Source organism: Galeopterus variegatus, unplaced genomic scaffold (genome assembly GCF_000696425.1).
Source record: "Galeopterus variegatus unplaced genomic scaffold, G_variegatus-3.0.2 Scaffold1433, whole genome shotgun sequence".
NCBI classification, from domain to species: Eukaryota; Metazoa; Chordata; class Mammalia; order Dermoptera; family Cynocephalidae; genus Galeopterus; species Galeopterus variegatus.
The window spans coordinates 141,412-166,536 of NW_007727544.1; the positions used below are offsets into that span (position 1 = coordinate 141,412).

A 25,125-nucleotide genomic window follows, 5' to 3' on the forward strand; every position below is an offset into this window, starting at 1 on the left:
CTGAATGTCATCTCAATCCTCACAGTAAACCTGCAACACTCAAACGTAGGCTTTATGAGGGCAGACTTTTTTAAAATCTGATTTGTTCACTGCTTGTGTCCCCAGTCTCTAGAACTGCTTGCATCCCCAGTCTCTAGAGACTGCTTGTGTTCCTAGTCTCTAGAATATCTCTAGATATTTCAGTATTTAGAAATATTAGGCAGTTAGTATTTGCTGATTTGAAGACATTTACTGTTATTATCCCCATTTTACAGATGAGAAAACAGAGACACAGAGGCCAAACACTACTACAAGCTGCAGGGGTACTTTAATAGGATCCAAAGGAATAAATCCATTATGAGGAAGATACCATTTGAGTCCAAGAGGCTCTACCTAATGCCACACCCCCGAGGCAGCTGCCCATCTCACCTGTTCTTGTGATGAACACAGCCAAGTTCTGTTGCTGGCGCTGGAGAAAAGTGGTGGCATGGTCCCAGAATAGCACTTAAAATTGGGTGTTGGTTAGTTAAAAAGGTTATCAAGTGCCTTGTTTAGAGCACAAATAACTGTGGCCATAGAGGATGGCATATTTTCCCACTTCAGACTGAAAACTGAGGGAATAAAAGTGGAAGGAAAAGGAGAAGCAAAATGAGCAAACACAAACACAAACATAAAACACAAACCAAACCAAAGCAAAACAAATACAACAGAAACCAAAAACCACGACCAAAATATGAATTGGAACCATGGAGAGGAATTTTCATGAGGGTTTGTCTTATTTTACCTCAGGAACAAACCGTACTTCTTTTATCCTGAGGAGCACTGTTGCTACTTGTTGGGACATTGCTCTAGGACTATACAATAAGGCCCTATTTCAAATCCTATTTTCCTTCTTGCAAACTCCCAGTTCCTTGTAAATCTACATTTTCTGCTGTTTCACTAAATGAGAGAATATTTTCCTTATCCTGACTTTTCTTATTTTCCTTATGAATGGCCAAGAAAGCCCAAGTATCACAGTTTTTTAGTTGACCAGGAGAAATATTTTTGACCAATGTAATATTTTCTTTGGTAAACAAACAACAAACACCAACTCAAAACCAACCAAATAAGTTTCTTTGGTAACGTGAATGTTAACGTCTTGGTTGGAATTAATTGAAAGAAAAAAACCCACTACTTCTTCAAGTGTTTGCTGGGATCATTCCTTCCCTCTTTATAGCAATTCACAATGTAAAACTTGATGAAGTAAATACTTAAGTTTTATGGGGATGTGATTCAGAGTTACTTCTAAAGTGGCTTCTCCATGGTGGGTCTAAACCAATGCTGTCAGAATAATAATCAATAATCAATATTGACAAATAAATAATAATTATATAACAATAAGTAATAAATCTTGGCATGCATAGTCCTCCAATAAAAAAAATTCATTTCACAGTCAGAATTCCATAAGCCTTGATTTCAAGCACTGAAAAGAGAAGTCAACAAGTTTGAAAATGCCCTTCATTTAAAAATACAATGTCCTAAGGTATACAGAAACTCAGTCAAGTTGGAAAACTATCTTTCATAAAACAAAGTTCCATAGTAAGTCACTCTGGTTGACCAACTTGAATGATTATATTCTCAACAAAATGCATTTAATTGGTGTGCATATTGTGTCTGTTTTGTGGAGTCAGTTTAAGCCAAGGTGCTCCACGTGGCTGACACTAAATCAATGGCTGATTTAGAACACACTGTTCAGAAAATGATTTAGCAACATATGATTTAAGAATAAAACCAATCCCCTCTTCAGTTGTGTTTTATAAATAATAGCCTAGTTGCAGGCCCCGTGAAGAGAGAATTGATTGAAGATCTATTATGCAAACTTGCCCTTTTGTGAGGACTGTACTTGTCCTCAGATTAAAGCTCATTATCTTCTGGCTGAGTGCATAATACATTGGTATGTTCGCTTAGTGTGTCTGCAGGGAAGCCTGAACAAGTGTGTAATGCACTAGCTACAATGCCCTGCATATATATTTAGAACTGTGTGGAGAACAGTACATGAAATAGAAAGCACAGGTTTGCACTTGGTGTGGTTACGTCTGAATCATTTGGGCTTTTTTGCTGTTTGGAAACACGGTGACAAACCTAAATCCCAACATTTTAATCTCAGACATTAAAAAAACTCCTTCCCCGTGGCCAATAAAGTCCTATGTTTCTTTCTTATAAATGTATTTTGAGGGGAGTAATAGCCATCATGTGAGAAAACCTAAAGATGGCCTGCCCTGTCTTAGGCATGCTAAATGATGGAAATCCTCTAGTGGTATGACCTGGTTGAGTCGCTTTATTTTCAAAGGTCTTAGTTTTCTCCTCTGTGGAGGATGGGAAAGTTACACAGTATGCCTGCTAAAGTCCAGAAAGATAAGAGGCTTTGGGGAAATGCTTACCACTATAGATGTCTAAATAAGCTACATCTCTAAAAGGGAAAATATTGTAGACATCTGCCTCAAACATAACCAGGTTTTAGCTTCATTTTTACAGATTTAAAGAAATGCAGGAGTCTGGGGCAGTGTACACAGCCTCTTCAGATCAAACCATTTCTGTTTAGATCTATGAACCATTCCCCAGTAGATACTGCAAGTCAACAGTATAAACATCTAGGCTTGTTAATGTACAGAAGGGCCTTGCGATGAAGTAGAGGGGCACCAAAAAAGGTGTGTGGGGGGACGAAGAAGGTGAGGTGCAGCCAGGTTAGCAGGAAAGTTTGCCATTATTGATAGATTTGGGATTACTTTATTCAGTCATTTCCATCTGTCTTTCATTCCTTTATCTGCCTGCACTTCTACAAAGTTTCTCAGTGTCAGGACTTAGTCTTACCAAAGATTTTTTTTTTAACCTCCTCTATGTCTCTAAGCAGGCACGTGTCATAGCAAAGGCAGAGTGGCATTACAAGTTGGAAGCTATGGCAAATAACCATTTCAGTGTTCAGTTTTCCTTCCTCAGCTACGTGCGGGCAGATGTTGTTTCTGAGCATCCATGCAAAAAATGCATGTAGAGCCAAACCACAAACAGCTGTACCAGCTGGCTATATTTTTGTTAAAATGGGGACACTGTCTTTGGGTTCAAGTAGACACCTGCTTTTCCTTCATCATGCCAGGTATTTGGGTTTGGCTCTGTGGTTTTGGGTTCTCAGAGCCTCTTGCCAAGAGCTGTAACTAATAAAGCAAATCCATTCAGTGACAAGTGACAAGATATTCCAAAATAGAATCATTTCAATTCTGCAATGCTGGAGCTGTCATTGGCTTCCAGGTACATTAACCAAACTTTACAAATGTTAAAAGTATATCAATGGGGGAATATGATAAATTCACTCCAGACAACAAAACTGCCTCACCCAGGTGAATTTAGGGGTGACTCAATTTCAGTCCATGGGTGATGGCCACTCTACCACATCTGCTTCTGATGCTCTGGCTTGCTTTTGATGGTCAGAACTTTCACAAGTATATCCTTGGGTGTTGGTGAGCTAGGTGAGACGGTTAAGGCATCAAACCACAGACCCTGACTGGAGCTACCGCTCTGCAGAAGTTCTGAAAGCCTTATTGTTTGAAAAATGCTTAAAGCTATTTCTGCTTTGGCAGTTGACCTTTCAATCAGTAGGTTTTGTCACAATACCAGTAACATCTGCAGTATAGATAAAATAGGATCCTGCTTGTTAATAAGCTTTCTTCTATTTGATCTTAGTTGAAGAGGCTATAAGTCTCCTAGGATGTGTTGTGTGTGTGTTTGTATTCTTTCTCATAACAACCCTTTTGTTTTAAAGATGGGAAATATGCCATGCCCATTCCCCCCCCCCTTGTCTTTTACATTTTTTGCAATGCCTGTTTCTTATCCTTAAAAATATGGAATAACTTTGAATTTAATTGTTTCATTAACATAATCTCTTTGCTCTTGATAAGACCTAGGGTGAAAATATACCAAGCAGACACTATCACACTGTTGTAATTTGGTCAACCACTCGGGTACTATCTATATCCACCATTTCTACACACTCAATTTCCTCCCGGTTTTCAGGATTTTTTTTCTCTTTCCTTTTTTTCTTAGAGGGCGGCAGGAAAGTCAGTATCACAGGTAAAATGGCAAAGCAGTGAAAGAAGGTGACAAATGCTATTAAAAACAAGCACCTGAACAGTGTACAGGTCAGATTTGAAGGCACAGCTGCGAGAGGAAATAGACCAACAATATAGCAGAGGTAACTCTGTAAAATAGCTACCCCATGCACTTCCAGGGCATTTTTTACCCATTTAGTTCTTGTGAAATCCTTGCCCAGAACAAATGTGGATAACAGGGGAGCACAATTGTCAATTGTATAGTTAATTCCATAAATTAAGCATAGCACAGAAATGCAGTCCAGTTCTACTTTCCACAATGTCATGAAACCTATCACTCCAAACTCCACGGAGACAACCGTTAGAGTGATCCAGACATTAATCAGAGAATCCGCCACCAGGAATGCCGAGAAGAAGAGCAGGAACAAAGCACTGATGTAGGAGTTGTGCAGGGGGGCTCCCAGAGAGGAGGCATATCGATCCATGTACACAAAGGATGGATTGAAGACAATGAACTTCACCTTGGAGGTGACAGAAAGTCTCCTCAGGGTCTCCAAGAGATCATAGAGTTCTTCTCTGTTCGTTTCCATGGTCTTGGCCACCAAAAACATTCTGGAGGCCACTACATCGACCTCATCATTGTACTTTTTAGAGAAGATGATGTCCTCTTGAAAATGTGAAAATTGGGGAGCTTTCAGGAAGGAATTTCTTAACATGTCTGTGAAGTTTTTCTTAGGCAAGCCAGTGGATACATTGAGTTTCCGAAGGTAATTTAAATAGCTCTCAAACCAGGATATTCGCACAAACCCCTTGGTATATTCTAGAACATCTTCTTGGACACTAGTGTTCCAGTATTCTATGGACTCATATATGTAAAAACCAATCACAGGACTGTAGTTGCTAAAGTACTTTTGCTGGGCAGTAGTGTACTCAATGGTTTGCGTCGCAGTTGCTACGATGTTACTAAGGTCTGACCCTTCACTGACCTGCAGATAGCCCATTAAGGCAAAGGAAATATAAATAAGGTAAAAGAGAACTACAAAAGGCTTGACATAGGTGTTGGTTATCCAGTCACAGTAATAGCGTTTGAGGAAACATACCAATAGGTGACTCTCGTAAGTGTTCGCTTCCTCGCCTTCAGTTGTGTCCTCACTGAATCTGGCTGTCAGAAGAAACCTGTACCATGCCGGCTTCTCCTGCAATGCCTCAGGCTTTGGGACTTTTCTACAGAAGATACTATGCTGGTAATTGTTTTCTATGTAGCCAGTGAACACCAGGCTGGAACCATAAAACGAGAGTACATAGAGGTAGTTGAAGAAGATTGCAATACAGGAATTGCAGCAGAAAATCCTGGCTGCCTCAATGTTCGTGAACGGGCTGGCCCCTATGCCAAAGGTGACCAGGTACATGGCAGTGGTGAGAGAAAAGGAGAGCATGGAGTCTTCATAGACTGCTGCAGTTCTCTCTTTAACATGTTGGTCTTCTCTAGTTTTCCTCCAGGAGGATAACATTTCAAAAGTCCCGTATAATCCATGACCTGAGAGGGCAAAAAAGACCAGAGCAAAAGTTTAAAGAACTAATCTCTTTTAAGAGGGGAACTAACTTGATCACTGGGGATGACTGGGTCAAGGGAAATATAAGCAGCCCTAGTGGTAACAAGTTTATAAATGCCAATGATTTCTCCCATGGCGAATCAGACTGCTCCCTTCTGGCTTAAGAAAGCTGGATGAACTTTTCCCTATAGAAAGCCGAACAGACTTCTGCCTATGCCTCTTGGGGATTATATACATCAATGGCTTAGGATTGTTGGGGCAGTTTGGTTGGTGGAACACTCCAGAGAAGATGCGTGGACACTCATAAGTTTGCCTTCCTTCCCCACAGATCTGGCTGCGGGTCAGCACAGAGAAGGGCAGTGGGCAGATGGTTCTGAGTTAACATCCTGCCACCTCATTTAAAACTGGCCAAGTGGAGGGCTTTATTGAGAAAGGCACTGTATTTAATTTGAGTCTTGTCAAGAAACTAAATCACAGACTCTTTTTCTTTCTTCCCCAAATATCAGGGCAGGAAGCAATAAATCTGAGAAACAGAGGGAAGCAAAATAAGGAGGAAAAAGTTTGAGTGAAGAGGAAAGACGAAAGAAAATACAGAAGGGACAAAAGTCATATGAACTCTTCCTAATACTGATTAAAAATTAGAATTCAGGTTGAAGGTTTATGACTTGCATTTTGTCTTCAGGGATCTGTTTGACCAATTGTGGTTGTTCGCAGATGATGTATCAAGCTGGCAGTGACTCTACTGGCTTCTCTGCACTATTTGACAGTGGCCTCTGTGGGACAGAGCCAGGTTGGTAACCTCTTTCCTTAACTGCTTAGTGCCTTTGCCTCCCTGGTTAGTATTACAGAAACACTGGAATAACAGAGGTACAGTAAATGCTCACATTCTGACTCCATTCTACCACCTGGGATCTGATCTAGCACAACTTCTACCACCTATCCTGGTTGGAGCCAGACACTTCCCCACTAAGCCTCTCTGGGTTTCCAGGCCACTACAACATTGGAAAGCCCACCAAAGTGACCCACTGTGGCTTCGTATAACCCCCGTCCTGGCACTGGGATCAGCAGATCTAATTTTCTGCTTCCACGTCTTGGCATATTCAATCCCATTATTGAGGATAATAAAATCTTTACCCTGTAGTACAATAGTCTTATTTTGTAAAAGGAATTTAAAATCTCCAGCCAAGCGTAATGCTGAGCGAAGTGAGTCACTGTTATCTTGTGTGCAATAACTAAGCACACGTCCTCCCTTGTGCCCAGGCTGGTATTTATATCGTATTGTGAAGTCCTGGCCTCAAACCCCAATGTCCACTTTATAGTAATGATACAGTCTTGTTTTCGCAGAAGGATTTGGCATTTATCTTAATTTACTACTTGTCATTTTACAGCCACTTTTAGAGGTCAGATCAAGACTGTCAATTTGAAAATTAGCACTGTGGTCCCTTTTAAATTGGAGGCACCTAAACTCCCCAGACATGAAGTAAAAAGTATACTCATTGACTGGCATCCTGCTGTTAATTATGTTTTAGGTAGTTAACGTCTAGTTTCAGGAGGGAAAACTGTTAAATCTGTTTCTACTGTGTTCTCAAGATAGACCAACAGACCTTCGGTTAAAAGTAACTGATCCCTTGACAATGAGGGTAAAAAGAGGATTAATACTTCTGAGGCACCACCAACCTGGGGAAACAATATTGACCATTTTATCTGGGGCCATGTAGAGCAAGTAAGCTTTGATGGGCAAAACACACTTCAAAGGATTGCTGAAAATGGCAAAGGATTTTTTTTGTGGTATTTACTTGCCAGAAACCAAAACATATATTTTAAAACAGGGCTTTAGTAATGAGTCATCAATTATGTTAAGAAAATGAGGATGCATATAGCAGAATTAGAATTAGTTATGTAGTAGAATTTAAATTAAATCTGTTTTGCAGTCCTTTTAAAAATCAGCATGATATTTTATTATGACATCTGGCACTGACTCTTGTTGGAAAATACAAGAAGAATCCATTTCTTACCTTGGTGTTGAATAATCTTAGAAACTAATTGAGAAAAGGAGTTTGAATTAACAGAGCTATTAGATGACAAGAGTAAGGCTTAAGGGTCCAGAATGAAAATCATCAAACTCAAGGAAACGTGGAAGTGGGCTGTTAGCTTGTCTGTTGAGTTCTGTTGCTGCATTTTAAATGCCTTGCCCTTTTCTATAGTTTGATCTTTTTTATTGAGTCCTGACTTTTTGCATATGTTCTTGGTTCTGTGGGAAGCTCCAAAGAGAATTCTAATTTTATTCTTACTGGCTTTTGGAAACAATGCCTTTCCTTCGTTCCTCTTGGTACAGGTTTGTGCATGCAGACACACACAGAGGTCAGAGGAGGCCTGGAGAAAGAATCTATTCTACCTGATCATTAGTCATCATTGGCGTTGCCTCCAAATTCCCTTACCACCATTCCTGATAAGCCAGATTCTTGTTTCTGAAGCCACACCTCTCTAGCAGATGCCTACACCCTAACCCCCAAACTGGAGTTTTGTGGTGTATTATAAGAGCCCTTTGGATTTCTGGGACGATTGCTGATGCCATAACTGGGCCTCCTTCCTGAAGCTCAGTCAAGGGAGGGATGAGTGCCAACATAGCAGTGGGTGCCTCTCAGGGATTAATAGCCTGGAGTGCCTGGCTGGCATGAGACCCAGCTCACAGCTGGATATTTATGCTGAAGAGCTCGGTGTGTTACCCTAAAAGAAAGCCATACTGTGGAGACCCTGTTTCCTGGCCTGTACTCAAGGGGAGACACATTCCAAGAGCCCTAGGACAAGAGGAAAACCTCGCCCCCCAGAATGCCTGCTCTACCCAGAATTACAGCTGAATTCCCTTTGGTTTTGGCCTTCAAGGGTATCTTTCTAAATGCAAACTCCTCTGGGACAGTGGTCTACTGAAGCAGCTTCCCTTAGGACTGGGGAATGGGACAGAGAAGGAGGATGGGAAGGAAGTGAAGAGAAAATGGCAGGTAGGATAACTTCACAGAGACTAACTTCTTTACAATTTTTCCTCCAGCCAACCCTGGCCTTATCTTTTACTGCAACTCCAGAAACTGGGTCAATCAGAGTCAAGGAAAGGCAGAGAAGAAAGATTTTGGTAGGTTCTGTTCCTCTCCACGTTCTTCTCTCAGCAAGTAGCTCCCTTTTTTAGCATCTCCATCAGCCAGCCATTGCTCTCTTAACTCTGGAACTGGAGTCCAGCATGCAGGATTCTGAGGGCAAATCTTATAGACGAAGGCAAACAGACACTGCAAGTGGACTGAAGATACTTTTCAGAGGTTCGACTATTGTTCTCCCCATTTTAAAAAGGTGCTTTAGAAGCAAAAATATTGCTGTTTGCTTTACACTCTAGTTTAAAAAAAATTTTCTATGAAATAGGAGCTCTATAAAGCTTCTCTATTAAATCTGACCAAGGAGCCTACGTCATTGGCACAACGCATCACTTTGGCAAGGGACAATTTCCCATCTCTAATGTCCCAAGTCTGTTCACAAGGACTCCCTGGTAGCAGAGCTGACAGGGGTAGGGGTGAGGAGCTACCTAAACATGAAGTTCCAAACAGATTTTGACCTTGGTGACCAAGGGCCCTTATGGTTTATGGGAGTCATGGCTCATGATCAGAGGGGCAGGTCACAGCCGCAGACCTGGAAGTAAAAGACTATCATAGTGAGGATTTCAGGAACAGACCAACATCCTGGGGCATTCCTTTTCCTACAGTCAAGTATAGGGCTGAAGAGGTGCCAAAGGGAAATGTTAAGTAACACATATTGATTCTATCAAATTTCAAAGATAAAGAGGCTTTAAAGCATTTGCTTGTCTTTTAAAAGCACATTCAAGATGTTTGTTTCTATTTTTGTTACATTGCATGTTTGTATTGTTACATGCATATGAACATATGCATATCAGTATATGTCAAGACAGACAGACAGACACCACCCTCCTAGACACAAGTTCAAGTTCTAATTATTCATAAGTGAATACTTTAAGGCAACATGGGCTTTTAGCCAGGCCCTGGGATAAGGACAGTAGAGCTCTTTGCCAATGTTCAGACACAATTTGTACCAGGAGTGTTATTTTTAAAAAGAAACTGCTTTTATTAATTTCATTAGCAGTTGACTTTGGGGTTGTTATCTAGAAAATCATACACTAAAGGATTTAGACTAATAGTTTTCTTCTTTTTCAAATAATTTTTATATATGTATGTGCAGTTAACTTTCAAGGCTTTGGAGTCAATGAAGAGAAAAAGCAGCACAGATGATAAATAACACTAATGGAAAAAACTCAACTGGCTAATCTCCAGTTACTTAGGGTGACTCTCAGGCACACTCACAGATTAAATTTTACTCTCACGCAGACCCTTTTCTGGGGCCTGACCAAAGCCTTCAGGGTTGTTTATAATCCACTAAAGCAGGAATCCAGTAATGAATAGTTGAGAATTAACCTAACTTTACCCAGCAGATATGCTTCTGAGAAGTTTTTCATAAAGTGCATCATATTTTAAATTTCTTTAATGGTTTTGCTATCAGAGGCAATCTGGGTAATTTGTTTTTGTTCTGTTTTGTTCTTTGTATAATAATAATATGTAAATTGATCTACTTTGTACACCTGGATTTTGTAAATCTGATTTTTCTTCAAATCCCCATTCTCCCACCTTACCCAGTACGCACAGCCACAGCACAAAGGCTGATTGATGCCTTCCAGTGCTCCTCACATTTTAATCCTTTCCACACTAGTAGGATTTCCTTATCCTGAGTTCCTTGAAGTGAGGAATGGCTGAAAAGATGAGGAAGTAAAATGGAATGGCTTGTCGATGGATGATCTTTCAGTTTCAGTGTGAAAACATTTAATATCATCAGACAATGAAACCATTTATAGTATGCTTGGGAAGTGCCAAATTTCATATATGAAAATAAAATTACTACATCTTTCTCGAAATCGACAGAATATTATGTATAAGAAAAATCTACTTAAAACATATTTTATTCATAGACAAACTTCAATAAGTAGCTCATGTTTATAAAATGCTTTTCTTTTGATGACATCCAAATAAATTCATGTTTCTTCTGCCTTTGAGAAGAAATTTAAAGTATGCATACATGAGTAACATCTATTTTCAGGGAGAAGTTCATTAATTGGGATACATTTACACTTTTCCAGTGATAAACATTTATTTTATAAGCTGAATGGTTTGGTTTATCACAGCCTGTTTTGTCTCACGGTTAAGAGTAGGAGTGGAGCTATACTCTGCTTAAGTAAAGACAAGCTCACATGGGGGAAAACACACATCTTATTCTTTGTACCAGAGACTTGTCACATTTTGATAATTCTAATCACAGCATTGGGTTTTAATCTGAGTAATGATTTTCCTTCACTAGATAGCTGCAAATAGAACTCAAAAAACAAATTTCTAGTAGTTCTTTATTGTTTAAAGATAAGGCATGTACAAATTATGTGCCACATATAAAACAAGTGTGTATAAATGTGGCCTATAATATATGCTATGATCATTGCATAATGTCTTTTTATATAGAAGACATATGTAATATATAAATGTATGTATATATTGTATATCTTATTCAAACATATTTTATATATTTACATATAAAATGTTTGAATGTATACTATATAATATATATAGAGAAATATATATATAGCATTTATACTTAACAATTCAAACAATACATATTACCTGATATATGTTATAAACACATTGTACAAGGGTACTTCAAAAAGTTTGTGGAAAAATGGGATTAAAAGATAATACACATCTTACCATGAACTTTATGAAGTACCCTGATATACATATAAATAAATAACATGAGTTTATTACATATTATATTCCATATGATATATAATACAGCTAATGTGATATATAATATGTATTATACACACATATATACACACATGGGATGAATAGCAGGCTGACGGAATACTTATTTTACTGATGAGGCAGAGAAATGTTAGTGCTGCTATATCAACCAATGCAGAGAAGGGGCTAGAATCCCTCTCTTAGGTTCCATTTGTCTACATTTTGGATTTTGGCTGATAAAGTACGCTAAGTGAAATGCGGGATTTCCTTGACAATGACTATGAATCTGCTTGAGTTGTGAGCTCCTGTAGACCCATCTGGTCGAGACTGCCCAGCTGTGACCTTCTGAGATTCTAGTCCAAATGTAGACACTAGGTGTTTCTCCTCATAGTCTATTTTTATGAGCTTAGTGTTCTGATGTTGCCTCCTCCTGTCTGACTTTCATGAGGTCTGCTACTACCCATTTCCTGGGCAAGATGTGGTTGACAGACCACCCAGTGGATATCTGGGAGACCTGGGTCAAAGACAAAGCCCCCTACCCCGCATTTGCATTCCTCTGTCCGAGTTGTGCCTTCCTAAACCTGCGCCCTCAGTCCCTATTCTTGTCTTATTTTATGATTAAGAATGAACAACAAAACTTGTTTTGTTCCATCTCCTCAAACCTATTTCTTTCCACTCACCCTTCACCGTAATATGATTGATGGAGCATAAAGATAAAAGGGTGAGAACCAACCACAAAACTAGATTACACAGTCTCCTTGTAAATTAGTCCCATAATGAGCATGGGCCATTACGAAAAAGAAATTCAGGAAACAAACTTTAAAAATATTATAAAATGAAATATCTCTTATTTTAAGCCAGATGTGCACAAGGATAGGAACAAAAAACCCTTATAAATCAGTATTTTCCCTAGAAACTACTGAACCTATTACTGACATATAGAAGCAGAGTATTTCCACAGAACTCTAATATACTTCTACTCCATCATGCAGATTGTCATACTGTTGCAAATAATGAATTTCTACGATAATGTATTAGGTCGAACCATACGAAATTGCCATTTTTGTAGCTCAAAGATGGCTGGATATTGATACTAATTTTGCAGGTCAAAATAGTTGGATGTTGGCAACTTCATATGATTCAAACTTTATTATTATTTGGCCGATTTTTTCCCCATGTTCTCATGACTTTAGGAATATATCATAAATATATATCAGGGATGCTTATGATCAGAGCAAAAATCACTAAGAGTTCCAAGTTTTCAGTTGGAATTAAATTTCTTGATCAAGAGTTTTTGCCCCCTCCCCATTTTTATGAGCTTTACGTACCACATCATATTTCAAGTGGCATCATATGAGAACAAATTCTTGGAGAACTGAACCTGATCTTCTGGTTTCTGCTAAATACAGATAATCTTAGAATATACAGCTGAAAAAAGCCAAACTTCTCTGCTATTCTTCTCTTCCAAGCACTTGATCCACATCCTTTCTTCCTTTCACATTCTTGCATCTGAGTGGCCTGGTTAGATAATTCAGAAGGAAGAGGGCACCCTGGATATGACATTTGACCTTTTCAAAATCTCAAACATTTGAAAAAAGGGCTTGAAGTGTATTTTCCATCTCATCCAATCTCTGGGGCTCTTGTATCTTGATAAATGCAAAGTAACCCTTATAAATTAGATTACCACATAGAAAGTAATATCCAAACTACCTTTCACCATGACTTCAATTCTCCCATTTCAGCTGTACAGAATGTACATGAAGCAACAAACTTTTCAGATGCAAAATGAAGAAAACCTTCCTTCTATTCCCTTCTATAATTTCCAACATTCCATTCCTTTTCTGATTTGTCTCTGATCAGCAAAGCTGTGGAAATATTAAGCCTGTGAGGAGAGCTTTCACATATAAAACCTATGCCAATTTCTTAAATCATACCCAACTGGAGAACAATAGTGTAAATCCTCATATTTTAAAGGAAATTCCATAACGGATGAAAATAACAAGGGTCATATGTTTACAAATGGCAATTCCAGTACCTCACTAGCTGATATCAATACAGTTTGGAAAGAAGGGTATTATTTTATACATGATAAGGAGTATAGACCAAATAAACTCTTCTCTAAATTATAGTAACTAAAAACTGTCAATGAGCATTTATAATACTGTAGACCTTTTAGGATTTCAGCTCCAAGTAAATGGATCTGACTCATCTGGACAGAGGTTTTAGCAGAAGTGGAACTGTCTAACATGCACTACACTGATTAAAAACATTCTAAATCATGATTTATCTATGCTTACATCATTGCCAAAATGATTCATCTGTGTAGGATATATTCTTATTGCCAGAGATGTCACGTATTGTCTTGGCTAGAAACACACAGTCACATCCCATTATGGTGAACTCTCAGAGTTTATCCAAATTCTTTTCTCTTCTGGAATTTTGTCAGGTTAATACTGCTTGACACACGTGGTCTTAAAATTTTCCATTCTAAATTTACTGTCATTTTGGCATTTGGCTCTATCTGGCCTTATGTGACCAGCATCACACTGAGAATGTTTAGTTTGTCAAATTTTAAATCTATAGCTTTTATCACATTATAGAACTACTGATAGCAAAGTAAATGTCTGCATTTGAGACACTTTGCTTTCTAATGAAGCTATATATATTTTTATTTGATTTGATATTGTATTTATATAATAAAAAGTTTTGCTTAAATCTGCTTAGGTTAAGCATAGCCATTTTATGTTATTGACAGGCAAATTTAAATACTGACTAGTTTATTGACTTGTAGCGCAAAATCCTTAGCACTGCATTTTTTCTTGACCATTTGAAATATTTATTGGCATTTTAGACTGGTCATCAAAAAACAGAATTAAACATTGGCCTTGAATGCAACATTTACGAACCTCCTCTTGCTTATATTTCATTTTACAATCAAACTCTAAGAATGAAAAGTTTATCTGAGAAATACAGAAGGGCAACCATCCTAAATCCAGGCACTATTAGCTTTATGAGCATATTAAGCACCCATTACATTGTGCAAGTATTTATTGCGATTGGCCTTAGCTACTAAAATTCGTAGCTTCCTTTCATGTTGTGACTAAGTAATTTGAGAACTCTTTGGGCTGAAAATGTACAGAAAAGTTGCACACTGACTGTCAGCAGGGAAAACTGCCATCAAATCAATGCATGTAACAGTCCTCACAAATTGCAAACAAGGGAGTATTGGGCACCTGCAGCGCTTGGTCTCTTTCACTGCAAATGCCAGATTTTTCTGAATTGAACTCTGATGTAAAGTTCAGTGATACTCAGTCTCCGTGGAGTCGTGGCACTACTACTTTTGGATTTGTTTTTTAAAGACACTCCCCTGCTAACAGCATCTTTCTATCCCACCATCGCTTACCTGCTTCCCTGTACCAATACTATCTGGCATATTTTTTGTGTGTTGACTTTCACTTATCATATTTAAAACTTCCTTAAAAAGTACAGGACTTGCCAGTTAGCTCAGTTGGTAGAGCATGGTGCTGGTAACACCAAGGTCAAGGGTTCAGATCCCCATACTGGCCAGCGGCCAAGAAAAAAGTAAAAGGTACAAAAATAGGTTTTAAGGAGTTTTAAATATTGTAATTTATTTTATTTAATAAGATTAATTTTAAGAAGTTTTGAATATTGTAATTTCATTTTACTTAGTACAATTAATTTTTAAGTTTTAAATATTGTAACATGCTTTGAGCTCCCTGGTAACAACTTTGAGTGTCATAAAACCAGTACAGATAGGTTTTTTTCTAGCTCCAACATCCTTTTGTCCTCACCTTAAGAAACTTACTATCTCTCTTCAGTTCCCCACCCTTTTCTTATTCCTGTTTATCATCTCCCATAAAAGCAACAAAACCATTATGTTTTTAAAATGAAAAGCTATAAAAAACCAAAAATTCCCCCCAAATCCCCCAAACACTCAAGCATATGACTAATCATGAGCAAAACATCTTAATTTAAATCTTAACTCAAGCCTCTGTGGAAGCTACTAATACTCAGTCCTGCTCACTCTTCAAGGAACTTCCCTGTATTCCACGATCGACCCATATGGTCTTGGGATTATTTTAAACAGGCAAGTTATACTGCCTTCCAAACAGACTGCATTCAGGAAAAACTACAGCAGTCTCCTTCCTGTCGTTTTTCAGCAGTGACAAGTAAACTGATCTAGCAAATTTTCAGGCTGCTTAGTTGCCCCACAGTGCCCCACTTTTCACAAAAGCTACTAGTATATGTTTATTGTCTAGGTCTCAGTTCCCGTAGGCCACAGACCATCGAGGGCAGAATGTAATCCTGTGGCCTTGCAGCCCAACCAGCCCTGCTTATCATTTCGCCATAGTGCAGCTGAAATTTCCTGAGGAAATTCTTTTCTTTTCTACTACTCCAAAACAGGGCATAAGGCATACTAATAAATTCAACCATGGTTATTTCCTAGTCAACGAAATGCCACTTCATTTGTCATGTTAGTATCTGATTCCAAATGACATTTTAATTTTGCTAACGGAATTGATGAGAAATTGTCACAGAAAAGAGGACAAACTAACTGCTTGAATCCTTGGCCCACAGGAACCCTGCCATGAGGCTTGTTGGGCATGCCATCTTTTATACCAGATGGACAGAGCAACCGATGTTATGTTATGACCACTGTGACTTTGTTTTGACCATTGTCTCTGTGAGGGTATTCCTGCAGCCCCTCAGAGTGAAAACACTGAAAGCACATCATCACTGTCACTGTCCCTTTAAAACATTCTCCTGAGTTCATTTGTAGCAAGAACAGGAAAATAGTTACCTTCTTACTGATATCTCACATGTTGCTTTTAAAGTTCCTGTACATTTATCATGTGGGGAAACTAAGGGTAGCAGATACCATAATTGCCCAATCCATGTATCCTCTCATTTACAATTCTTCAGCTTCTCGAAGGCTTCTTACTACAAAGTCACCTGAGGCCTTTCTCTGGCTGCAGGAGTATGCTTATTCTTCCCGGGGTAGTGCTGGGGAGTTAACTGCCCTGGGGAGCAGCCCTCAATGAATCACACACAGGGTTTCCGGGTAAACAGTCCAGCTTCCTTACTCCTCAGGGAGGACCTCTCTGAGGTATGTTCTACAAGGTCTCCTAAAGGTCCCCAGTGAGACTGAGCCATAGGTGCCCATAGCAGTAACCTGCTCATTAACACACCTTGAACTCTCTGTCTTCCTGTCTCACTTCCTCACTCCCACATGGGTGCTTATTGGGCTCACCTCCCAAATAAACTACTTGTATCTAAATCCTTGTCTCAGGGTCTGCTTCTGCGGAACCAACCTAAAACACTGGGGCACAGAGAAGATTAATATCTGTTAAATACCACATAGCTACTTAATGAAGAACCAGGGCTGGAACCCAGGACTTTGAAATTCTGGCACATTTACTAAATTAGGTTGCCTTTTGCCAATGACCAGCACTTTGTAGAATTGATCCCAGGTCTTCTGGGCAAAACGAAGACACTATAAATGAAACAAAGTTGTTAGATGGCTACTCCTGGCCCTTTGGAAATCCAGTTACCACCACCAGCAAGAGGAAACAGAAAAATGAAGGGTAGTAATTACCTAGCATGACGAAAGGGACTCCCAGGAAGGTGGAATTGTATTTCCCACCAGTAAGATTGATGATCCCGGCTGCAGTGAGAGTGGCCAGGCTTATGGTCACCAACCCAAGCAGGCCTAGCCAGGGTTTGCTGCGGACACAGTCCTGCATAGAGCAGCAGAGGATGGCCATGGTGACCACCAGGATCAGGCTGGTGACCAGATAACGTTCTGACACGCGACTGGTCTTCTGGAAATCTTCCCTCAGTGACGAGGATGTGTAAGGGTACATTTTGACTTTGCTGTTAGACTTCTGGAACAGTCTGACAGTGTCACAGAAGCTAGATTCCCACCTCTCGGCCACCATGTCATTGAGACTGTTGATTGACTGCAGGTAGTAGGTGAGCTGGATGGCTTCTGCAGATTTCACCCGGTCTTTGCTGTGCACAGTGACGCCCCCAAGCTGGTGCCCATTGTACACGGCCCTCCCATCCTTTAAGTGCGTGATCGGGTACGTGATAGCAAAATTGGTCCGATTGGTGGCCCGAGCATTCTTTAGCTCTTCCAGGACGTGCACTATGTCATCCACGATGCAAGTCTTATCATTATTCAGGATACATATGTGGGCAAACGTGTAATTAAAACCAGGCCTTGGAACCTGGATCTTGGTCACAGCAGCATGCAACTATGGAGAAAAAAAGACAGCGTTTATTACTAAAAATTAGGCAGTAGTAAGTGACATTAACTCTGTGGGTTCAAATATTTCTATTTTTGGGGGAGGGTGGAGTCATTTATTCCATCTCTAAGCTAAAGAGTTCAAATTAAATGTTATAACCTTAGATCAAACATAAATAGTAGGGATGCAAAGCACACACTTGACTAGTGGTTCTCACAGTGTTGCCCCTGGACCGGCAGCATCGGCACAACCTGGGAGCTTGTCCGAAATGAAAATTCTGAGGCCCCACCCCAGACCTGGTAAATCAGAATCTCTGGGGTGGGGCCTAGGAATCCAGGTTTTCACAAGCCCTCCAGGGGATTCTGGTGCAGCTAAAGTTTGAGAAGTGCTACATTAAAGCACCAACGTCATTTCCACATGTTCTTTATCTGTGACCCAATTGGTCTATAATGTTTGAAAATCTTATATAGGTCCCCTGTTCAGTCTCCCTCTTGAAAATATAATGTAGAAAGTGAACTAAGGTGTGGTTCTGAATGCAGAGGTCCTCTGCAGGCCCATCTCTTGTTGCCGATTTGCAGGGCAGATAAATGGTCTCTTCCAATTCACTCACTCTGTACCATGGAAAAACAAGAGGTTCACCTTGGTGGTCCTTGTATTCTCTGTCTTTCATTGTCTGCATACGTGGGAAGGGAACGGTGACTGTAAGAGCTTGGCTAGGATTCATGGCAATCATGCTAAAGGAGCACAATGGGATTTATTCTACACACCTTGCCCCATGTCAAATTCGCTGTGGCCAAGTACGGTATGCCTGCCATCAAAGTGCAGCTGAGGATACAAACATTAATTTAATAGGCCCTAATACATGCCAGGCCCAGTTCTAGGCCCTTTATACAGACAAACTCATATAATCCTTAAAACAAACTACAAAGTAGGTACAAGTACTAGCCTCATTTTACAGATGAGGGAACTGAGACACAGAGAAGCCAAGTCACTTGCCCAAGGTCACACACATAATAAGAGACAGAGCTGGGCTATACCAGGCAGTCTGTCTCCAGAACCTGTGCTCTTAGCTCCTCACCATACACCTCCAGTTTGGCAATACCAGCAGCTAAAGGAAGGTTCTGGCCAGCAACTAATTCCTGAATTTGTGCCTTTACCACTCCCCCCTAAAAATCACATTTGCTCAAGTTCAGATATGGAGGAGTATGTGTAATCTACTGTCTAAGATGAGAAAACAAAGCAGTGGGGCGGGGGCAGTGGGAGTAAGGGACTCCTACCATGTGTCAGGGCTTCACACCTTAAATCCTTTCAAAAATTCATTTTACAGATAAGAAAACTAAGGTTTGGGGAGGCCATGCTGGTAGGGGTGGTAGAGCTAATTGCTGTGGCATCATTTTACTTACTATTTCAGTTGTAGCAACATGGGTCCCTAATTTAACTGTTTCGACTAGTAAGCCACTTATCCTCATGGTGGTTTTGCCTTCTCTGTGTAAAATGTGGCCAGCCTACAGAATGAGGCTGGTGACAGACATGTACTTGGGTGTTAGGTAAGTAAGTACATCTAGGACTGTGCCTAGCACTGAGTGGGCTCTCCCAAGAGCACAGGTAGCCATTACTGCATATCTGATGAATAAAGAACATTTCATATGTAAAGAAAATAGAATTGAACATCCAAAGGAAATGGAATTGGACATCCATAGAGTTGCCATACTGTGGCTGTGCTATTACACCTCATAACCTTCTGAGCATCTCCATGACCCTGCAATATTTTCTCTCACATCTGTTCTAGATGGATGATTTGTTAAGATATTTTGCTGTGTATGTGCCTGGGTGAGTGGGATATTAAGGATTTAAAAAAAAATGTCTGAGGGGCATCAGCTGTCAAAGCCCTTTCCTTAGCACAGAGCATGAATTGTTATTCCTAATTCTCAGTGCCCCATTCCCCCACATCTCTTCATAGGTATCAATCCTCAGATTCAGAAAACACTTTGTTGAATTATGTTTGGCTGAAATACTTGAGTTCTTTCATATATATGTATATGTATGTGTGTGTATACACACACACACACACATATATATACACACACACACCAAGTATATACATATACTTGGTCTCCCAGAGATATCTGATATTGAGGAGGCTTTTTTACTATCCTAACCATATGCCAAATTTTTGTTTTGACACTTTGGGATTAATGGTGAGCAAAATATCTTTGATTGTTTTAAGCTATGAAAGTGTGTTTTCATCCATTCTTCTCTAAGCATGGCCCAGTGAATTTTGATTAAAAGAACTCCTAACTTTAAAAAAATTCCAAAATATAAAAGGTTATTTTGGAAGAGAGAAGAACCAAGAGGAATTTAAAGATGGGAGAATTTTGATAAGAATTAAAAGAAAGACTTTGGGGAAAGATTTAGAAAAGACTAGAAAAGGAGTGGTATTGAAAGCATGCATATGTGTAATATTTAGTGCATTGTTTGTTCCCATGAGCAGTGTAATAAATCTCCCTTAGAGTGATTACTAAATATGTCAAGAGAAAAAGATTGCCAAATAAGATGGTGTTAAGCCACAGGGCTGAACCCAATTATAGCAAGGGGATATTTTCCATCCATTCTCTAAGGCGACCATGCACTGCTGGGTGGGGAGTTGTAAACTATTTAGTGAACTGCCAACTCTTCAGATCTACTGCTATGACCCCTGGGACCATTCACCGAAGAAAGCAGACAGCATGTTAACCCCCGTACCACCAGACCATAGGAGAGAGTCTTGGAAAATAAAAATCTTACTGAAAATTGGAAGAGAAGGTTTCTTAAGTCTCGGCACCAGAGCTGCTATGAGATGCAGCTGCTTTGAATTTCCGATAGAGTGGTGGGTAGAACATGTGTCACTCTTGCTTCTGACTGGCAGGGTGATGCAGAGTGACAAAGCAGCCAGAGAGGGCTGAGGCCACCCACCTGGCAGGGGAAGTCTGTGGGATTCTACTGCCGGAGAAGAGGTGAGAGGATAATAAGAGGCATTGGAAAAGAGAGTTGAGAATCCCTTTTATGGCTTTTGAAATGGCTCAGTTCTGATCTTTGCTTCTTATGACTACACATCAAAACACACACAATCCACTCTTGGATGTCCACATAGCCATGGACACACTCTGTACATGCTGCCTGTACAGGGTTTTAGGATTCCCTGATTTATTTTCCTGAGCCCAGCTCAGGGCAGTAGAAACATTGGTAGGTGTCCTAATCTGTGGTAACAGATATATTCACAAGAAAAAAGGAAGGCAGAGATCAAAGCTATGCTTCAGATAATTCACAGAATGGACAACTGCAATCCACACAAGCTTATAATAAAATTAGGTAAGAGACCCCCTTCTCAGAAAAGGAAGGAAAAATGGCATGAAGGAATAGTCCTAACCCTTAACATAGTCTGAATTTGTCATGCAAATCAACATATAATCCATGTTCCTATAACTATGTATAGATTCTAAATTATTCGCTCAAAACACATTCAATAAGTACTCATCAAATCTACTGTGTTGTCAATAATAGGATAATTTCGCTGCATTTAGCATGCTTGAACTCACACATGGAAAATCATGAGATGTGATTGTCCAAAATGAATGGAAGGTCTAACAGTCAACAATGCCAAGAGCTTTGTACGAGTAAAGCCCAATCCAATGTCAATTCTGATTGCAATATTTTTTATTATTATGGTATAGATGGCCCCTTACTTACGATGGCTTGACTTACAATTTTTCAACTTTACGATGGTCCAAGAGCAATACACGTTCAGTAGAACATCAAGTTACATGAGATATTCAACACTTTATTTGTATTAGATGATTTTGCCCAACTATGGGCTAATGTAAGTGTTCTGAGCACGTTTAAGGAAGGCTAAGCCAAGCAATGATATTCAGTAGGTTAGGTGTATTAAATGCATTTTTGTCTTACGATATTTTCAATTTATGATGTATTCATTGGGATGTCACCCCATAGTAAGTCGAGAAGCATCTATTATTTGCTGCCAAAGAGGTCAGAACAGAATGTTAAACTGAGATTCATTCTAAGGCTCTGAACATACCATTTAAATTGTTAGCTTCTTTGCTCTCATTACCCTTCAAGTTAAGAATGATAATAATAATAGTAACAGTCTGCTAAGTACTTTCTGTACAGTTTTTAAAATGTATTCAATACAAAGACTCTATGAAAATGGTTAAATTATACCCCCACTTTACAGCTGGAGCAACTGAGGCCTAAAAAATCTCAATAACTCACCTAAGATGATCAAGTAAGTAAAGGGCAGATGCAGGATTCTAAATCAGGCCTTACTCCATAGCAGGACACTTAGCCCTAGAGCAACACAAATTTGGCATTGAGGATGAAGAAAACTTGCGGAAGAATGAAGAAGTATCAGCCCACCTGGTTCAAATGACTGGCGGTAGATGTGACTGAGCTGTGAGATGGTGACACTTGGAGAACTGGGGTTCAATAAGAGAGGCCAGAAATAATCCAAACAGCCTAACCTCATTTTCAGACAGCAACTTTACACGGCAATAATAACAGATAATAAAGGGGATGAGTTTTGAGTTTACTGACTTCTAATTCTCTGTCTAGCCTCTGGAGTTACCAAATAAAACTTTTTTTTTCAGGTTTCAAACAGTTTTATTTATTTATTTATTTATTTATTTTTATTGGTTATGAATATTCATGGGGTACAAAGCTGATTGTCACCAAGATGTGAGGGCCAGATCCATACTGGCAGCACGCCCATTACCATAAATTGCGATTATACCCTGTGTCCCCACCCAATTATCCCCGACCTCCCTCCCCATCTCCCTTTCCCCCACTCCACTTTGTATCCCTAGGTATGCTCTCTCCCTCTGCAAGTCCAACACACCACTGTGGTCTTTCTTTCCTTCCTTCTTTCTCTCTTAGCTCCCACTTATGAGTGAGCACATGCAGTATTTACCCCTCTGTGCTTTGCTTATTTCACTCAACATAAGCTTCTACAAGCTCATCCATGTTGTTGCAAGGGAGAATTTCGTTCTGTTTGGTATACTACTCTGCCACATAAACCTTTTAAAAGACAGACTTACTAAGAAAAAATAAATAATAATAAGAATAAGAATAATAATTAATAAGTTAGTAATAATAATAAATAAGAAGAAGTAATAAGAATCCAGTAATAAGTTTTGGCTTCCAGTATGACTTCTGCTGTTTCCCTTAGGAGTGCTGGTGACCCTAGGAATGCCACTCTATTTCCTCAGGTCTGAGACCCCAAATCTCAGATTTATCAGTAAAAAAAAGGGAGTTAGTCTAGCTAATCTTTAAGGATGGACTCTTCCAGTTCTAACACTGCACAATTCTAAGATGAGTGACATCCACAAACTATACAGTCATACTGGGTGACAGAAAGTTAACTTGATAAATAATAATTTGAGATTAATTACAGCTGCTTGAGGCATGCTTTGCCAACACACTGAAGTTCTTTTTAGGGTAATGACAGACCTGATAGTAAATAAAATTGGAAAGAAAACAAGGTAAAGAAAATAGGTTCACTGGGGGAAAAAAACATGATTTCCTTCTCTGAGTGATTTCCCGTTCTGGGGAGGCACTGGCTTTTATAATCCCCTTCTGCCAAAGCCTGGGACAAAGCCAGTGTGGGCTGCCGGTCACGACAGGCCAGAGTCTAATTTCCTCTCTGTCTCTCCTTGGCACACTCAGATCTTCCTCAGAAGACAGCAGGGACACCTTGTAGAGGAGAGTACGGAAGGGATCTGGGAGGAAGTAAGTGTCTGCTCCTGAGTGGTGATTAACATAGGAAAAATACCTGTGGGTTTAGAGGATCTTATACAATACCTTTCAGCTCTCTTGTATTTATTTCTTGTTGAAAAGGGAAGAGGGAAGGCAGGAACGCCATTCTGCCCATGCAGGGCAATTAACACACTCTGGGAGCAGGATCAAACTGTCCCCTAGTAATCTCACATGTGAGGGAAGACTTAAGCAGGTGTGGGTTCCCCACTTCACCAGGTCCTCAGCATGAAGGAGCTCCAGTTACTCCCAGTGGGGGCTGGTCTGATGATGCCCCCCCTTAATAAGCTGCCTTCCCTTTCTTGTCTCATGTTCCAACCCTCCTTCTGTTACTCCTATATAAGCTGCACACATTTTAAAAAATATAAAAAGGGAGATTGTTAGTTTGCCTCCTTAATTTCTATCATTTGCCCCAAAATATTACCTTCTAAGTAACATTAAATCAAAATCACTTAAAGATGCTTTCAAGGAATATCTGGTTTTACCCCTAAATGAAATGTTTTCTTCACTGAATCCCTCCAAATTCCAGATCTTGATCTGGCTGTATATTCTGCAACTGTGAATGGGTAGGTACTAACTTGCAAGATCTCTTCACCCAGGACACAAGAAAACACCTTGAAGTGGATGGGTCTGGTCTCTGCAGTTCATAAATTACGCTAGCTCCCTTGGTGTTATGTTCTGTCTTTGCATGATCTCACTCCCACCCACTCTCTTTCCTCTTCTTTTAATAGAAGTGCATTACATCAGAACACCAGAAGTCGCAAGTTGGGGATTGTTACCGTGATTCATTTGTAGTGCAGCCAAAAGCAAGTTAGTCATCCCTTAATAAGTGAACAAAAATATCATCCTGCATTTGAAACATTACATTTTCAGAGGACACCAAATTTAAGCTGTGGATGTATCCAAACAAGTGACTATCTATCCACATGCTTCCTCTGCACATGTGTGCCTGGCGTCATGCTGACCTGCTCCAGTGACAAAAGACAAATGGTTACGTCTGTCAGTACTGCAATGCCAGTGCAGGTCTGGGAGAGTTGGACATTTCTGTTTTGCTCCTTACTTTATGACGGGGGTGGGGGGTGGGGGGATGGGGTAGGTGGTAAATACCCTTAGTGCAGGTGTTGACACTGAAAAGCAGCCAAGACAGCCACGCATTGTAATTCCCTAAACAAGCTGAGTTTGTCTTTGCAGCCTTGGCTGAATAAAACAAAGCAGCTTTGAATTTGAAGCAAATAAATCTGAGATTTTAGAAACAAAAAATCGTAATGGTAAAAGAAAAAGCAATTGCAATACCTCATTGCAAGTTTTGCTTGATTCCACATTGGTCTGGATGAGAAAGACAGTACAGTAAACCACAGCTCCAATAATCTGTTTATTTCCCTAGTCTGAGAGAAATTTTCACTTGGTCTTGATCAAAAAAAAAAAAATCCTTAATATCATGGAGATGCCTGGAAATCTATAAGGTTAAACTTTTTGATTAGAATGATTATTTTTTAATTCCTTATGTCCTCACTTGACTTTCGTGGTTAAGCTTAAAACTCTAGTTGAGCAAGTTTGTGGGTGATGAGTTTCGTTGGATAGCTCTAAGAGGATGCTCACAGAAATG

General features: G+C 39.7%; 1 protein-coding gene and 1 non-coding gene across 2 annotated transcripts in view; one reads left to right on the forward strand and one right to left on the reverse strand.

Annotated features, from left to right (window-relative positions):
* Window positions 1-283: 283 nt before the first annotated feature.
* The window catches only part of PTCHD1 (patched domain containing 1), a 54,104-nt gene continuing 29,262 nt past the window's right edge, over window positions 284-25,125 (reverse strand). The window contains exons 2-3 of the mRNA XM_008576962.1: window positions 17,066-17,726; window positions 284-5,595 (exon numbers count right to left, since the gene is read on the reverse strand). Coding sequence (XP_008575184.1) covers window positions 3,941-5,595; window positions 17,066-17,726 — 2,316 coding nt within the window. The 3' untranslated portion in view covers window positions 284-3,940. The remainder of the gene's footprint in view (window positions 5,596-17,065; window positions 17,727-25,125) is intronic.
* Window positions 14,942-15,015, forward strand: TRNAT-GGU. The gene has a single exon. It is a non-coding gene; the product is annotated as a tRNA-Thr (tRNA).